General features: G+C 46.1%; 1 protein-coding gene across 6 annotated transcripts; it reads right to left on the bottom strand.

Annotated features, from left to right (window-relative positions):
- Window positions 1-198: 198 nt before the first annotated feature.
- Window positions 199-16,470, bottom strand: ITPA (inosine triphosphatase). 6 transcript variants are annotated; one of them, XM_029220502.1, is made up of 8 exons: window positions 16,375-16,470; window positions 7,724-7,781; window positions 7,571-7,635; window positions 6,884-6,957; window positions 5,902-5,933; window positions 5,203-5,318; window positions 2,056-2,132; window positions 199-648 (listed from the first exon to the last, which is right to left on the bottom strand). In XM_029220502.1, exons 1-8 carry the CDS (start codon window positions 16,438-16,440, stop codon window positions 525-527), a joined length of 612 nt encoding a protein of 203 aa, XP_029076335.1. In that variant the 5' UTR covers window positions 16,441-16,470; the 3' UTR covers window positions 199-524. The 6 variants fall into 6 exon arrangements, with proteins under 6 accessions (XP_029076335.1, XP_029076334.1, XP_029076338.1 ...); XM_029220501.1 differs by having other exon boundaries at window positions 386-648; window positions 2,056-2,182; window positions 16,375-16,464; XM_029220505.1 differs by having other exon boundaries at window positions 386-648; window positions 2,056-2,182; window positions 6,884-6,980; window positions 7,056-7,635; window positions 16,375-16,463.
- Window positions 16,471-18,461: the final 1,991 nt, after the last annotated feature.

Raw genomic sequence — 18,461 nt, 5'->3', positions numbered from 1 at the left:
CAAAAAGAAAGATATAATACTCCAGCTAGCAAGGGCACACAAACAGCCTCGACACAGCACTGCCCTCCTCCAGCCACCCCGCTACACCCGTTTTGCCCCCCACCCCCCGACCTGAGAGGTTTCCTGCTCGTGCCAAAGGGGACTCAGGAAACAGACACCTGTCTGGGGCAGGTTTCAAAGCAAATATACCCAGTTTACTTTGGAAGCAAGTACCCTCCGGAATTTTTATTTGCTGCATTTAAAAAACATCTAAGGCTGTTTGTGTGGTTCTTCCCCAAACCCTCAACCCTGCCAAGGCCAGTTTTAACACCCAAGGTCCTTTCCGGATTCCAGGCCTGGAGGCTGTAGGAGACCACTGAATCCCTGAGGACAAGAGGATGGTGTCCTCTGGCCAAAGTTTCTCCAAGCAGAGCCAGCTGCTCCTGACGGCTGGTAACACCCCCAGGAAGTGGTAACCCTGAAGGCGGTACTTGGATGGGTGCCTGCCTGATAGAGGCGGTTTCAGGCTAGCCCTCCCCGGATCCTCAGCCAGAGTGGTCATCACCAGCTCCAAGTGGAGTCAGGTTGCCAAAGTATTCTTGCAACTCAAGCAGGGCCTGGAAGCGATGGGAGATGGTGTTCTTCTCAGCCTTGGGCATCTCTGCATACCTAAGGGGCAACAGTAGCAGCTCAGAGAAGAGGGGGCCCAGATTCAGGGAGGTGTGTACACCTCACCTCATCCTGGAGCCCAAAGCTCAAAGAGTCCCTAGGAAAGGGTAGTGGGGCTACCAGCTCCTGGCAACCAGAGTTAATTTTTTAAAAATCAGTCTTAAATTCCCCTGTAGGTAGAAACCCATATTAATGAGTGTGAAAGGATCTTAAACTGGTTCTAGTGTGTCCAAAAGTCATCAAAGGGAAGCTGGGGACAGGGGGATGAGCTGCATGCTTTATCAGCTTTGTCATCTGTTGACGGGAAGCAGTGGGGCCTGACAGAGCAAACACAGCAATCTCCTCCAATGCACTGTGGGCCGGGCAGGTGGGGGCAGGGGGCAGCAGATGAGCCTTGAACAGCCAGCCAGTGGCCTGCCATCCATGGCAGGACTCCAGTGAGGTAAGAATCCCTACTCCAGGTGTCACTTTCACATCTATGCTGTCAAATATGGTGGCTACCAGCCACTGTGGCCATTTAAACCAATTACAACTGAATAAAAATAAATTCTGGGGCTTCCCTGGTGGCGCAGTGGTTGAGAGTCCGCCTGCCGATGCAGGGGACACAGGTTTGTGCCCCGGTCCAGGAAGATCCCACATGCCGCAGAGCGGCTGGGCCCGTAAGCCATGGCCGCTGAGCCTGCGCATCCGGAGCCTGTGCTCCGCAACGGGAGAGGCCACAACAGTGAGAGGCCCGCATACCACCAAAAAATAAATAAAAAAATAAATAAATAAATTCTGTTCCTCAGTTGCTCTAACCACATTTCAGATGCTCCGCAGCCACACGTGGCTAATGGCTACCGGATTGCACAGTGCAGATATAGAGCCTTTGTGTCACCAAAGTGCTGCTTCATGTTGTCCTCAGGCCTGCCTGGCTGTTGTGAGGCCTCAGGCCACACTCCCTAAGGGCCCCCCTCCAGCTTGACAAACCCGATTCCAATAATGGCCAACATGTCCCGTGTAAATAAGCGGGGGCTAGCATGAAATACTGAGAACTCCTGGCACTGTGGGGGTGTAACGTGGTGGCCAAGTGCTAACATTTTTCCAGACTAAATGGGGGTCAGATAGTCATCCAACAAAGCTGACAAGCCCAGGTCAGAGCAGGGAAGCCACTGAAGCTACAAAGCTGCTCTGCGCTGAGCTAAGCCCGAGAGCACAGGACTTCAGCTATGCCCAGCTGCCTCCCAGATGTGGACCGGGCCACCCAGATTCCTTGCATCCACCCCAGCAGAGCTGCCTTCAGCCGGAACGGCACCTCAGAGCCTGCCCCGCCTGTATCCGCGTGCCTGCACCTGGGCAGGGCGCTGACCCAACCCAGACCACGGCCATCCCCACCCCACACCCCTGAAAGAAACTGGGGCTCCTTACGTCTGCTCATATCCATCAGGCTGAAAGCAGGGGTCCCAGCCAAAATCCCGGCAGCCACGGGGCACCACAATCTGGCCCTGCCAGAGGAAAGGGGGACAGGTGTGCCACTGGGTGTGGAGGAGATGCACTGTGAGGAGGGCAGTAGCCAGATTGAGTTTGGTTAGTTTATGAATTTGGTTAAACCCTATTTACTCAAAATATATTATTTCAAGGGGTCCATGGTGCCGGCAAATGTTTGCTGAACACAGATAAAATGCAGAGCAGGACGGCTTGCTCCCCACAGACAGGGAGGAACCACATGTTTGATTAGCCCACAGATACCCCTGGGACCAGCCTCCCTCTCTGAAGCTTTGACAAACTGTGACCTCACTGAAGAAGAGTAGCAACTTTGAAAGACTGACAGAAAACATTTTCTCCTAATAGGAAGTTTGAGGGCCCTGAACCTTGCAGCCAAGCCCTGTGCCTGCTACTAGTACTGCATTTCTCAAAATACAAGGGAGGCTCTAACAAATGAAACAACAAAATAGAAATTACTTTGCACAATGTTCAACACAAAAATGAGCTCAGTAAATACTGGCTGTAATAGGCAAATTCCAAAAGGAAAATGTGACAAAGATAACCAGTGTCAGGCTTCCCTGGTGGCACAGTGGTTGAGAGTCCGCCTACCGATGCAGGGGACATGGGTTCGTGCCCTGGTCCGGGAAGATCCCACATGCCGCGGAGTGGCTGGGCCCGTGAGCCATGGCCGCTGAGCCTGCGCGTCCAGAGCCTGTGCTCCACAATGGAAGAGGCCACAACAGTGACAGGCCCGCGTACCGCAAAAAAACAACAACAACAACAAAAAAAAAACAACTTATAAAATACAAGGGAGGTAGTAGAGGATGGGGATTAGCCATATAAATTCCAAGTCATTCAGACCAAAGGCAAATTCTGCTTCTGCTAATGGGGAGCTGTGTGACTGAGGCCAGTTACTGAACCACTCTGAACTTCACCCATGCAACAACTGTTTTTTGAACACCTCAGCGAAGCAGGCACCAGGAAAACAGAAAATCGTAGCCTTGCCTTCACAGAATGGAACTCTTAAGCAAAACAAGCATTACATCAGTAAACATTAATGATTACCAAATGCAAAGTGTCTTTGAGGCTACAAACTGGGAGCTGGGCTCAAGAATAACAAGATGGGGAGCTCAGGGAAGGCCTCAGTGAGGAGGGGACACTTTGGCCACATAAAGGACTAGGGCAAGAATATTCTAGGTGGACGACACAGCTGTGCTGAGGTCCAGAGATGGAAAAGGCTTATCATACACACTGCTGAAAGGACAATGTGGCTAGGGTTTTTTCGAAAGCACAGGGGAGAACAGAACAAGGAGGAACAAGGCTACCTCAGTTAAAGTCAGGGCTGGCAGCAACAAAGTACAAACAGCAGCCCAAGCCGGGGAGACAATAGTGAATGGTCGGATGAAAGTGATCAGGCCCCGTCAGCAGCATAGCTGCTAGTCAGTCATGGTGCAGGAAGTTGGGCCTGTGGTTGTTCATACTTTTGATTTTTGAGAGAACATTTCTGTGAAAGTAGCAGACCACTAAAACTAACTGTTAAAAATGTAACCAGGCAATATGATCCAGCAATCCCATTTCTGGATATATACCCAAAAGAATGAAAACAGGATTTTGAAGAGATATTTGCACACCCACGTTCATAGCAGCATTATGAACGAGCCAAAAAGTGGAAGCCACGCAAGTGTTCATCAATGAATACAGGCAGACCTCAGAGATATTGTGGGTTCAGTTCCAGACCACTGCAATTAAGCAATTATCGCAATAAAGCAAGTCACATGAATTTTTTGGTTTCCTACTGCATATAAAAGTTATGTTTACACTATATTGTAATCTATTAAGTGTGAAATAGCATTATGTCTAAAAAAAAGTGTACATACCTTAATTTAAAAATACTTAATTGCTAAAAATGCTAACCATCATCTGACAATGCAGGATTGCCACAAACTTTCAATTTGTAAAAACATAATATCTGTGAAGCTCAATAAAACGAGGTATGCCTGTAAACGGATAAAGGAAAAAGTGGTATATATATACAATGGAATATTATTCAGCCTTAAAAAAGGAGATCCTGTCACATGCTACAACATGGATGAAACTTGAGGACATTATGCTAAGTGAGATAAGCCAGTCACAAAAAAACAAACACTGCAGGATTCCACTTATATGATGTATCTGAGGTAGCTGAACTCTTAGCAACACAAAGTAGAATGGTGGTTGCCAGGTGCTGGAGAGAGGAGGGGAAGGTGGAGTCATTATTCAATGGGCATAGTTTCAATTCTGCAAGATGAGAAAGTTCTAGAGATCTGGTGCACAACAGTGTACACTATTGTATTGTACACTTAAAAATGAAGATGGTAATTTCTGTTACCTGTTTTTTCACCACAAAAATTAAAAATCTAATCAGGGAGTGTAAAGTAAAACATCTGTGGACAGTCCCTGGTGGAGCCACTGGCATAGGGCTATGTGAGCTATGGTGGGACTCTGGATTCTATCCTGAGCAGAAAGGACAAAGCAGAGAAATGATGTGCCTCAAGGTACACTCCTGCCACAGGGAAGGGATGGATGGGCTGGGGTGGGGGGGTGGGGTGGGGGAAGCAGGCCAGCCCAGAGGGTGGTCTGGACCCTGTGAGAAGCAGCTGAACCTACGGTCTGATAGGTAAGCATGGGGGCACTGAAGGGCAGTTTTGAAAGGAATGAGTTGGGGGGAGAAGGAAGATTCTATATGAACATAAAAAGTTGGAAAGGCTGTGAGATGTTCAAGGGAAGCTGTTGCCTCAGCAGTGGGATGAGGAGATTCAAGCTTGGAGGAGTCTGGGCTATAGATGTAGCTCTAGGAGTTGTCACCTTCAGTTTCCACATCTGCTTTTCAGGAGAGCATACACTGCAGAGCTCTGGGTATACCAGGCCCCAACAGCTGTAAGCCACTGTGCGTTTCCAAACACCAGACTCACGGGTCAAATAAGTTTCGGGATTGAGAGCACTTCTAGCTGTGGTACCCAGGGGCGCGCCCTCCCCACTACAGTCCTGCAGCATCATCGCGAGTCACAGCGCCCTCTGGCGGCACTCGGGGGAACGAGCATGGGTACTCACCGAGGTCCGGCCCCTGAAGAGGCGCACAGGCTCGCTGGGGTCCCCAGTGCTGAGCGCGAACGTGCAGAGTGCATAGGCCGACTTGTCTTGGAACCCAGCCAGGAGCTGGTGGAGACCTGCGGGCACGTGCAGTGAGGGCTCAGCGCACTCTCCGCTGCCCGGCCCCAGCCCCCTCTCCGCTGCCCGGCCCCAGCCCCCTCTCCGCACTCAATGGGCCCAGGTGGCGAAGGGGAGTTATACATATCACCAAATAGGCCCTGCGCTGATAACCCAGGAAGCTGGGTGATGGGGATGTGGGGTTCCTTATTCTACCACTGTGGGCTTCAGGGTATGCGCTGCTGGGACCAGGAGGAGCAGCAGGGTGTCCCCCTCCCCGCCCCCCACTGAGGCAAGGACAGCAAGAAGTGGGGCCAGTCCCTCTCTGAGCCAGAATCAACTAGAGCCCCTTTGTCCCTCAAACACAAAGCTCTCACCACCCACTCCCACCCCATCCACTCCTCCCAAATCTCAGTGCTCCCTGGCACCGGGTGTATAGGGAGAGTGTGAGCTGTAGATTATAGATGGGGAAACTGAGGTGAATGGAGACTCCGTGAAGGGGATGGAACCCGAGATTCCTGATTACTAGTTGGAGCTCCTCCCGTAGAACCCACAGATTCTTAATTTCAAACAGGTCTAAAGAAAGAGACATGGGGATAATACCTTCAGGCTTTAACTTCTCCAGAAACCACTTTCTGCAAGAGAAATAAAGGTGAGTCAGACACCACAATCAGATGGATGTTCTTACCACCTTGTTTCTGGGCTGCATCCCCCAGGGATTAGAGCCCTGGAGAGCAAAGAATGTTTCAACTCAAAATGAAGAGAAATAATCCAATAGGAAAAAGGAAATGGAGACAAAGAGGCAATCCACAAAAGAACTGATAAACCAGTGAAGCCCTCAATCTCACTGGTAATTAGGGAAATGCAAATTAAAATTGCATGTGGTAACATTTCCCACTCCCGCCATTACAAAATACTAAAAAGTCATAAAACAGTGCTGGTAAGAATATGGAGCAATGTACACTATAAGTGTGTAGGGGTGCTACTGCCTTGGCAAACAAATTAGCAATCCAAAAGTTAAAGATACAGTTAACCCTTGAACAACATGAATTTGAACTGCATATGTTAGCTTATACATAGATATTTTTCAGTAGTAAATACTACAGTAATATACAGTTGAATTCACTGATATGGAAGGCCAACTGTAAGTTAAACGCAGGTTAACCCCCCCAAGTTGTTCAAGGGTCAACTGTATACATACCCAAGACCTAACAAATTGGGGTATTTGTACCCTAGAGATACACAAAGACCTTCTGAGGGGGTCCAGGGTACTGGATAGCTTTAAGGAAATCCATCTGCAGATCTCAACTTCCTTATTTCCTCTCTCCTGAAACTGATCTGCCCACGAATGTACCTCTCCAATGGGTGAGTTCCCCTTGCCCATCTCAACTTACACAATCACATTCTCACACTTTACAAAAGAAAGGTATGCCTCTTCCCCATCCCTAATCCTCCCTCAAGACAATCTGACATACTGGTGTTGATGCCAAGACAGTGAATGACCCGCAGTATCAAGTAACAAATCATTTCAAAGTTCAAGTGGTTTTGTGGCCAGGGCCCTGCAAAAGGGTGGGGGAGCACTCACATGTAGGGGCCAGGGAGGCCCCCAAGGGCGTTGAAGCACAGACAGGTGTCCTCCACCAGTACAGGGCCCTGCACCTGCAGCACAAGAACATGTATCCCTGAGACCCGCGTCCAGCAGCAGGCCCCATCTCCACCCTGAATTCCCCTGCCACCCAAGCCAGGGCCACACTCACAGCTAGCTGGGATGTGCAACAGCAGCAGCAGATAGAGGTCCATCTGCTCTGGGTAACAGCTGTTGACTAATCTCTTATCTTCATTTTGAAGGTAGGGACATCAAAGCCTTGGCAGGTTGTAAAGTTTGCTCCAGGTACAGTGACAGGAGAGCTGGGATTCATACTCAAGCAGCCTGTTTACAAAGCATTCTTTTTCAGTTCCACAGAGATGTGTGAGTGCAGGGTGGATGTATGTGGGGAGAATGTAGAGGTGGAATGTATGTACCTGAGAATTGGGAAGAGTGAATTATGTGTGTGTGTGGTCATCTAGGGGGATACTATGCAGTCAAGGTTGAGAAAGGAAGGCAGTATTCCAGAGCCAATATTAACTGACTCCAGCCTAGCTAAGCCTGGAAACGTCCTTCAAGTCATTATTAACTGTGCCCACCATATTCTCTACCCATCCCCAGCAGGCACAGACCCCAGGAGCCACCAGGACAAGAGGCGCAAGTACAGGACACGTGTGGAGCAAGCACCTGGCGAGCTGCCTCCTGACACTTCCGAATGGAAATCTCATCAGGCTCTCCTTGGTACTCTGGCACTTATCAGAGAAACAGACACACAGTCAGGTCACAGAGAGAGAGAGAAATTGAATCATCTTTTAAAAATAGAACTAATCAGAGACATACGGTCAATCTTCTGTGCCACCAAAGTGCATGGAAACTTATCTCCTAGAATCTGAATGACCTGTTCCAAAATGAAAGAACATTTATCACCATTTGTTTAACTATTCCCCATTACTACACAAGCTGTCACCCACCTTTCTCGTCAGGTAACTCTCCTGTCAGTCCCCTAAAGCTCACCAAGTCAGGCCCACGAGCCTCACCCCAGCCTTCAGGGTCCCACCCCAGCAGGTCAGTTCCCCCATCTCCTCACTCTCCAATCCCTCCATCCTACTTCAGGTCTCTGTTTATGCTAACCACCTACCTAGAACACCCTCTTCCCTTCTCAGTGCTCCCAAAACCTATCCTTTGGGCCAGGAATTTTCTATCAGGGGTTACCCAGAATTCAGGAGATCTGTGAACTTGGATTAGGAAAAAAAAAAAAAAAAAAAAAACGCTTTATTTTCACTAACCCCTACCTGAAATTTAGCATCCCTTTCAATAGTGAATATAGAAAACAAACACAAATAGCATTAGCATCTCCTGTGATATTTAAACCTATTAAAATCACAGATGTTGTCATATCCCATTACAGTTGTAGCAGATATCTCAAAATATCATTTACAAGGGGCAGAGTCAAGATGGCGGCGTGGGAAGACACAGAGTTTGTGTCTCCCTACAACTAGGGCGCCTGCCAGATGGTGGTGGGGGACCTTGACGCCCAAGGAGATGGGAAGAACCCCCAAGTGAACGGCTCCTGCGATGGGAGCTCTGAGTCTGAACCACTGGACTAACAAGAGAACCTCAGACCCCAGGAAATATTCATTGGAGTGAGGTCTCCCAGAGTTCCTCATCTCAGCACCAAGACCCAGCTCTACCCAACAGCCTACAAACTCCAGTGTTGGAAGCCTCAGGCCAAACAACCAGTTAAACAGGAACACAATCCCACCCATCAGAAAAAATGAGAGGGTAATAAAGTATGTCACAGATGAAGAAGCATGGTAAAAACCTATAAGACCAAATAAATGAAGAGGAAATAGGCAAGCTACCTGAAAAAGAATTCAGAGTAATGGTAGTAAAGATGATCCAGAATCTCAGAAGTAGAATGGAGGCACAGACTAAGAAAATACAAGAAATGTTTAACAAAGTTCTAGAAGAATTGAAGGACAAACAGAGATGAAAACACAGTAACTGAAATGAAAAATACACTAGAAGGAATCAATAATAGGATAACTGAGGCAGAAGAACAAATATAAGTGAGCTGGAAGACAGACTGCTGGAAATAACTGCCAAGGAGCAGAATAAAGAAAAAAGAATGAAAAGAATCGAAGACAATCTCAGAGACCTCTGGGACAATACTAAACACACCAACATTCGAATTATAGGGGTCCCAAATAAGAAGAGAAAAAGAAAGGGTCTGAGAAAATATTTGAAGAGATTATAGTAGAAAACTTCCCTAACATGGGAAAGGAAATTGCCACCCAAGTCCAGGAAGCACAGAGTCCCATACAGGATAAATCTTAGGAGAAACACACCAAGACACATATTAATCAAACTAACAAAAATTAAGTTCAAAGAAAAAATATTAAAAGCAGCAAGGGAAAAGCAAAAGATAACATACAAAGGAATCCCCATAATATTATCAACTGATTTTTCAGCAGAAACTCTGCAGGCCAGAAGGGAGTGGCAGGATATACTTAAAATGATGAAAGAGAAAAAACTACAACCAAGATTACTCTACCCAGCAAGGATCTCATTCAGAGTCAACAGAGAAATCAAAAGCTTTTCAGACAAGCAAAAGGTAAGAGAATTCAGCACCACCAAACCAGCTTTACAACAAATGCTAAAAAAACTTCTCTAGGCAGGAAACACAAGAGAAGAAAAAGACCCACAAAAACGAACCCAAAACAATTAAGAAAATGGTAATAGGAACATACAATCGATAACAACCTTGAATGTAAATGGATTAAATGCTCCAACCAAAAGACACAGACTGGCTGAATGGATACAAAAACAAGACCCGTATATATGCTGTCTACAAGAGACCCACTTCAGACCTAGGAACACATACAGACTAAAAGTGAAGGGATGGAAAAATATATTCCATGCAAATGGAAATCAAAAGAATGTTGGAGTAGCAATACTCATATCAGATAAAATAGACTTTAGGGCTTCCCTGGTGGTGCAGCAGTTAAGAATCTGCCTGCCAATGCAGGGGACACAGGTTCGATCCCTGGTCCAGGAAGATCCCACATGCTGTGCAGCGACTAAGCCCATGCACCACAACTACTGAGCCTGCGCTCTAGAGCCTGTGAGCCACAACTACTGAGCCCGTGTGCCACAACTACTGAAGCCTGCGTGCCTAGAGCCTGTGTTATGCAACAAGAGAAGCCACCTCAATGAGAAGACTGCACACCGCAATGAACAGTAACCCCTGCTTGCCGCAACTAGAGAAAGCCCATGCACAGCAACAAAGACCCAACACAACCAAAAAGAAAAAAATAAAATAAATAAATTTATTTTTAAAAATAGACTTTAAAATAAAGACTGTTACAAGAGATAAGGAAGGACAGTACATAATGATCGAGGGATCAATCCAAGAAGAAGATATAACAATTATAATCGCTTATGCACCCAACATAGGAGCACCTCAATACATAAGGCAAATGCTAACAACCATGAAAGCAGAAATCAACAGTAACACTATAATAGTAGGGGACTTTAACACCTCACTTACCCCAATGGACAGATCATCTAAACAGAAAATAAATAAGCAAACACAAGCTTTAGATGACACAATAGACCAGATAGATTTAATTGATATTTATAGAACATTCCACCCGAAAATGACACAGTACACTTCCTTCTCAAGTGCACATGGAACATTCTCCAAGACAGATCACATCCTGGGTCACAAATCAAGCCTCGGAAAATTTAAGAAAATTGAAATCGTATCAAGCATCTTTTCTGACCACACTGCTATGTGGAAATCAATTACAGGAAAAAAACTGTAAAAAACACAAATACATGGAGGCTAAACAGTGCACTACTAAGTAACCAAGAGATCACTAGAGAAATCAAAGAAATAAAAGAATACATAGAAACAAATGACAACAAAAACACGATGATTCAAAACCTATGGGATGCAGCAAAAGCAGTTCTAAGAGGGAAGTTTATAGCAATTCAATCGCACCTCAAGAAACAAGAAAAATCTCAAATAAACAATCTAACCCTACACCTAAAGCAACTAGAGAAAGAAGAACAACGAAAACCCAAAGTCAGTAGAAGGAAAGAAATCATAAAGATCAGAGCAGAAATAAATGAAACAGAAATGAAAACAACAGCAAAAATCAATAAAACTAAAAGTTGGTTCTTTGAGAAGATAAACAAAATTGATAAACCCTCAGCCAGACTCATCAAGAAAAAAAGGGCGCAAATCAATAAAATTAGAAATGAAAAAGGAAAAATCACAACTGACACTGCAGTAATACAAAGGATTATAAGAGACTACTACAGACAACTATATGCCAATAAAATGGACAACCATGAGGAAATGGACAAATTCTTGGAAATGTACAATTTTTCCAAGACTGAGCCAGGAAGAATTAGAAAATATAAACAGACCTATCACAAGTAATGAAATTGAAACTGTAATTTAAAATCTTCCAACAGGACTTCCCTGGTGGCGTAGTGGTTAAAAATCTGCCTGCCAATGCAGGGGACACAGGTTTGATCCCTGGCCCGAGAAAACCCCATATGCCATGGAGCAACTAACCCCATGTGCCGCCCTACTGAGCCTATGCTCTAGAGCCCACGAGCCACAACTACTGAGCCCATGTGCCGCAACTACTGAAGCCCGCCTGCCAAGAGCCCATGCTCCATAACAAGGGAAACCACCACAATGAGAAGCCTGTGCACCATAACGAAGAGTAGCCCTGGCTTGCCGCAACTGGAGAAAGTCCACGCGCAGCAACGAAGACCCAGCGCAGTCAAACGTAAATAAGTAAAAATAAATAAATTTATATATAAAAAAAATCTTCCAACAAACAAAAGTCCAGGACCAGATGGCTTCACAGGTGAATTCTATCAAACATTTAGAGAAGAGCTAACACCGATCCTTCTCAAACTCTTCCAAAAAACTGCAGAGAGAGGAACGCTCCCAAATTCGTTCTATGAAGCCACCATCACCCTGATACCAAAACCAAAATAAGATATCACAAAAAAAGAAAATTATAGTCCAATATCACTGATGAACATAGATGCAAAACTCCTGAACAAAATACTAGCAAACAGAATCCAACAACATATTAAAAGGATCATATATCAGATGCAAGGATTCTTCAATATACGCAAATCAATCAATGTGATACACCATGTTAACAAATTAAGGAATAAAAACCATGTGATCATCTCAATAGATGCAGAAAAAGGTTTTGAAAAAATTCAACACTCTTTTCCGATAAAAACTCTCCAGAAAATGGGCATAGAGGGAACCTACCTCAACATAATAAAGGTCATATATGACAAACCCACAGCAAACATACTCAATGGTGAAAAACTGAAAGCATTTCCTCTAAGACCAGGAACAAGACAATGATGTCCTCTCTCACCACTCTTATTCAACATAGTTTTGGAAGTCCTAGCCATGGCAATCAGAGAAGAAAAAAAAATAAAAGGTATACAAATTGGATAAGTAAAACTGTCACTGTTTGCAGATGAGATGATACTATACATAGAAAATCCTAAAGATGCCACCAGAAAACTACTAGAACTAATCAACGAATTTGGTAAGGTTGCAGGATACAAAGTTAATGCACAGAAATCTCTGGCATTCCTATACACTAACAACGAAAAATCAGAAAGAGAAATTAAGGAAACAATCCCATTTACCATTGCAACAAAAAGAATAAAATTTCTAGGAATAAACCTATCTAAGGAGGCGAAAGACTTATACTTGGAAAACTATAAAACACTGATGAAAGAAATCAAAGATGTCATAAACAGATGGAGAAATATACCATATTCTTGGATTGGAAGAATCAATATTATGAAAATGACTATACTACCCAAAGCAATCTACAGATTCAATGCAATCCCTATCAAACTACCAATGGCATTCTTCACAGAATTAGAACAAAAAATTTTACAATTTGTATGGAAACACAAAAGATCCTGAATAGCCAAAGCAATGCTAAGAAAGAAAAACGGAGCTGGAGGAATCAGGCTCTCTGATTTCAAACTATACTATAAAGCTACAGTAATCAAGACATTATGGTACTGGCACAAAAACAGAAATACAGATCAAGGTACAGGATAGAAAGCCCAGAGATAAACCCATGCACATATGGTCACCTAATTTATGACAAAGGAGGCAAGAACATACAATGGAGAAAAGACAGCCTCTTCAGTAAGTGGTGCTGGGAAAACTGGACAGCTACATGTAAAAGAATGAAATTAGAACACCACCTAACACCACACACAAAAATAAACTCCAAAAAATAAAAAAATAAAAAAAACTCTAAATGTATTAAAGACCTAAATGTAAAACCAGACACTATAAAACTCTTAGAGGAAACCATAGGAAAAACACTCTGACATAAACCACAGCAAGGTGTTTTTTGACCCACCTTCTACAGTAATGAAAATAAAAACAAAAATAAACAAATGGGACCTAGTTAAACTTAAAAGCTTTGCACAGCAAAGCAAACCATAAACAAGACGAAAAGACAACCCTCAGAATGGGATAAAATATTTGCAAATGAAACAACGAGCAAAGGATGAACCTCCAAAATATACAAACAGCTCATGGAGCTCAATATCAAAAAAAGAAACAACCCGGGCTTCCCTGGTGGCGCAGTGGTTAAGAATCCTCCTGCCAATGCAGAGGACACAGGTTTGAGCCCTGGTCTGGGAAGATCCCACATGCCGCGGAGCAACTAAGCCTGTGCGCCACAACTACCGAGCTACTGAGCCTGCGCTCTAGAGCCTGCAAGCCACAACTACTGACCCCCTGTGCCACAGCTACTGAAGCCCGCGCGCCTAGAGCCCATGCTCCACAAGAGAAGCCACCGCAATGAGAAGCCTGCGCGCTGCAACAAAGAGTAGCCCCTGCTCACCACAACCAGAGAAAAGCCCGCACACAGCAACGAAGACCCAACGCAGCCAAAAACAAAAATAAATTAAAATAAAATAAAATACATTAAAAAAAAGAAACAACCCAATTAAAAAATGGGCAGAAGACCTAAATAGACATTTCACCAAAGAAGACATACAGATGGCCAAGAGGCACATGAAAAGATGCTCAACATCACTATTAGAGACATGCAAATCAAAACCACAATGAGGTATCACCTCACACTGGTCAGAATGGCCATTATCAAAAAATCTAGAAACAATAAATGCTGGAGAGGGTGTGGTAAAAAGGGAACCCTCCTGCACTGTTGGTGGGAATGTAAATTGATACAACCACTATGGAGAGCAGTATGGAGGTGCCGTAAAAACTAAAAATAGAACTACCACATGACCCAGCAAACCCCACTACTTGGCATATACCCTGAGAAAACCATAATTCAAAAAGAGACATGCACCACAATATTCATTGCAGCACTATTTACAATAGGCAGGACATGGAAGCAAACTAAATGTCCACTGACAGACGAATGGATAAAGAAGATGTGGCACATATATACAATGGAATATTACTCAGCCATAAAAAGAAACGAAATAGAGTTTTTTGTAGTGAGGTGGATGGACCTAGATTCTGTCATACAGAGTGAAGTAAAGAAAAAAAGTAAAGAAAGAGAAAAACAAATACCGTATGCTAACGCATATATATGGAATCTAAAAAAAAAATGGTACCGATGAACCTAGTGGCAGGGCAGGAATAAAGACGCAGACATACAGAATGGACTTGAGGACACGGCAGCGGGGTAGGGGGAAGCTGGGGCGAAGTGACAGAAGCATCGACATATACACACTACCAAATGTAAAATAGCTAGTGGGAAGCAGGGGCATAGCACAGGGAGATCAGCTCGGTATGCATTAATAAAGCATATGTAACTGGATCACAAATATTTATAATATTTTGAGAATTGTAAATCAATAGAATTGATTTCCTTTGTAATCCTATGTATTTTATTTTGTACATTTAAAAATATTTTCCTGAGAGAGGGTCCAGAGGCTTCATCACTCTGCCAATGGGGTACCAATGAGATGAAGAGTTAAAACTCCCTATTTTAGGCCAACTTCAAGTCCATTTTCTCCAGTGAGCCTCCTCTGGCCACTCCAGCATCTTCTTTTTTTTTCTCCTTTTTCTGGGGCACCGTGCCACATGGCTTACAGGATCTTAGTTTCCCGACCAGGGATCGAACCCGGGCCCCGGCAGTGAAAGCTCGAATCCTAACCACTGGACTTCCAGGGAATTCCCTCCCTCTTCTTTAAATGTGGGAGGGCCACATTCTCAACCAGAGGTAGAGATGGCCTTGGGAGCTGGCACCCACCATCTTGCATGGGGCTCTGTTCAGTGTGGCACTGCCTGTCTGCCTGTCTGGTCTGGCCTCAAGATCCCAAACCTTTTATCAGCACAGGGCTCTGACTTCTGAGGCCACCCTGTAACAGCACGCAAGTGTCATTGGTCCCTATGCTGTAGACAAATGACCCTAATGACTGCACCCCATTGATCTGCCTCAGACATCTAGTGGGTGTCATCCTGACTCCCCACACATGACCCACCTCCTTGACCATGGCTGACTAAGTAAGGGCAAACCTTTGATCCAAGCAAGGCCAATCAGAGCTGATGTCTGGCAGAAGCCTTACTGCCTCCTCCATCAGAAGGGAAAAATGCAGAAAGACCTCAAAAGGAAAAGGGATGAGCATCCAGAGAGAACTAGAAGGACAAATAAACCCCTCGATAGGGACTCCTGAGAAAGACTTCTCAAGCCCTGTGGGACAGCATACCATTGTATTCCCACGGTTGTCACCTGGCTGTTTACATGAGCTCCCTGTGTCTCTCTACTATTTGCAGCCAAAGCGGTTCCATCAACCCCCAGAATTCTCAGAGCTGACCACAAAGTCCCTGTAGGCAGGAACTTTGGATCCACTGCCTCCTTCACTCCTCTCCATTGCGCTGTGAAGCAGACCTCCTGCATAATGGCCATTTCACAGATGGCGGAAAGAGGCTGGGAGAGGCTGAGGACCGCATTTCTGGACCGTGGTGGGGTGTGGAACTCAGCTTGGATGCCTCTCCCCACACCCTGTCCGGCCCCTGCCAACCCCAGGCCAGCAGCGGGGTCTGGATCCGCTCCAGAGGGGTGTCAGGGTCCCGGTTTGGGACCTAGCTTAAGAGGTGACCTTTGGGACAAGTGTTAAGGACCCCACCACTCCTTCAGCTCCCGATGCCCCTAAGCTCACAACCCCTGTGCCCGGATTTGTCAAGGCCCTCATTCTATCGAGTCCAACCCCGGGTCACCCCCACTCCGCACACGTGCTGGTCCACTCCACGCGGCCCATCCCCTTCCCGATCGAACCCATCCCTCCGGGTCGGACTCTGTTCCCCCTCTGCTCTTCCACCCGCGTGCTTCCCTCCGCCTGGAAGCCACTTCTCCGCCTTCTCCCCAGCCAACCTTGCCACACGCTACCCCCCAACCGCCTCCTGGTCGGCTTCCCACCCCTCCCGTCACCTCCTCCAGCTTCTTGGCGTTCCCCGTGACAAACACAATCTTCTTCCCGGACAAGGAGGCCGCCATCGTGAGCCACAAGTACCTGGCAGGTTCACCGGATGCCCCTCTACTTCCGCCTGGCGGCGGAAGTGGGTGGCCCGTTTTCCGGCCTCGGGTCCCAGGAAGGCCGGTTGTGGATTTTGTTGCGTGCTGCGCGCTATGATGACGGCGGCAGGTGCAGTCTGGGCACCTTAGGGGCGGGAAGGCTGCGCTGGGCGCCCAGAATCCTTGCTCAGATACCCGGGAGCACAGCGCCCTTTTCGTTTGAGCAGCCTGGGGCCCCGGGCGCTAGAAGGGAGGAGAAGGGCTCGGCCCTCCTGCGTCGGATTTGCTGGAGTCTTCCCAACGCTGGAGGTTGTGTAAGCCGAGACCAGTTCCTCCCGCAAAGAGACGCTCTCCTCAAGGTCAGAAGAGACGGTTCCAGCCACCTGCCCCACCCCTGCTTTCGCCCCTCTCTGGAACAGGGACACCGAGGAAGCAAAGAAGCCCAGCGTACCTACCTCGAGGCTGGTGATGAACTGCCTAGGCTCTGGACGATTCGCCTTAACCGCGGGCACTCTAAAGCTGTCTCTGGAAACTGTTTCCTTCTGGACAAGGGCCCCCAAACCTGGCTCTTTATCCTGACCTCACCTTCAGCCTCGCTTCCTTAGCTCCTCCTTGCTTGCCAGCTCTGACTATGATCTTAAACTTGGCATAGCCTAAATCTAGCCCGGTCTTTTCCCCTATCTCCCAGATTTGCGACTTCAGCATTTCGACTCCCTTATTACCTCATCCCTCCAGTCCTTTAAGTCCATCATCCCTTCTCAGCCACATCTTTTCATCCCTAACACAGCAAAGAGTAGAAAGTGCCCCAGCAGACCCACCTGTGCGATAGGCCTTGACCCACTGCTGACACCCCCACTGGGCAATTCAGCTGTCTCCCTCCTTCATGGACTCAGCAACCAAAGGTTAACAGTAAGGGCAGATTCAGGGCCAGCTCTACTCCTGGTGAGGCAACTCCTGTCAGAGGAGTGTCATCGGAAGTCTGGAGGACTGTCAATGCCTGTATGAGTTATTTTCGTTAATGTTAAAGACTTCTAATAATCTGGATGATTTTTTTTTTAGATCCCAGAATTTGTCCTCTGGGGGGGGGGAAAATCCCACTGCTCAATGACTTTACCATAGCGGGAGTATTGCATAGGCCAGAAGCCCTCACTGTGTCCTAAGGCAGGTCCTGAAGTTTCCCATTCTACCATGTGATCCCTTTCTACCATGTGATTTGCGAGGCTCCTTGGAGTTGGCCTGAGAAGTAGTGGGTTACATCAGGAAGTGGTTGCCTTCCCTCTGTGTCATTTGTCTTCCTAATTCATGAAGTCATGGTGAATCTTCAGGGAGGTGGAGGGGCAGAAGAGGTTCCCGTCAGCAAAGCCTCCCTCCTGACTGTTGAAAGCTTCAGCTACGGGGTTATTAAGCATGGAGTATTGGAAATGAGTATTCACTTTAGATAGACCTCACTCTAAATCTGAAGGTCTTGGGGAATTCCCTGGCTGTCCAGTGATTAGGAGTCTGTGCTTTCACTGCCGTAGGCCCGGCTTCAGTCCCTGGTCAGGGAACTAAGATCCCACAAGCCAATAAATAAATAGTAAATAGTTAGGTAAATAAATCTGAAGGTCTTGGAGCCCAAGAGCTTGGCAGGGTCGGGGGGAGGGGAGGAAGGAGATGTGTGAATACCTAAAATTGTAGGCAGAAGTTTGTGTATGTGTGATCTTTAGTTAGGATCCTTGGTTGCAAGTAACAGAAATCCTCTTAGGCAACAACAAAACAAAAAAGAAATGTATCGATTGCTTCACTTAACTGGTGAGCCAACGTAAATAGGTTCTTAGTTTCTCTGAGCAGAAAGGAAGGGGACTGCATTATTCATTCATTAAGTAGCCTATGCCAGAATTAAAATGTAAATTTTTTTAAATTATTATTTTTTTAATTTTTGGCTGGGGTTGGGTCTTCGTTGCTGCGTGCAGTCTTTCTCTAGTTGCGGCGAACGGGGGCTACTCCAGTGTAGTGCGTGGGTT

The sequence above is a fragment of the Monodon monoceros genome, unplaced genomic scaffold (genome assembly GCF_005190385.1).
Source record: "Monodon monoceros isolate NGI ecotype Baffin Bay Population unplaced genomic scaffold, NGI_Narwhal_1 Super_Scaffold_13, whole genome shotgun sequence".
NCBI lineage: Eukaryota > Metazoa > Chordata > Mammalia > Artiodactyla > Monodontidae > Monodon > Monodon monoceros.
The sequence above is the reverse complement of the archived record's forward strand: the minus strand, read 5'-3'. Positions and strand labels throughout refer to the sequence as shown.

Excerpts from the sequence above, each read along its gene's own strand:
- ITPA (XM_029220501.1), bottom strand. The coding sequence starts at position 16,440 with ATGGCGGCCTCCTTGTCCGGGAAGAAGATTGTGTTTGTCACGGGGAAC. Across the intron at positions 7,636-7,723 it reads GGTGGCACAGAAGATTGACC|TGCCAGAGTACCAAGGAGAG; the intron begins GTATGTCTCTGA and ends TTCTCTGATAAG. Across the intron at positions 5,934-6,883 it reads GGCCTCCCTGGCCCCTACAT|AAAGTGGTTTCTGGAGAAGT; the intron begins GTGAGTGCTCCC and ends TTTCTCTTGCAG.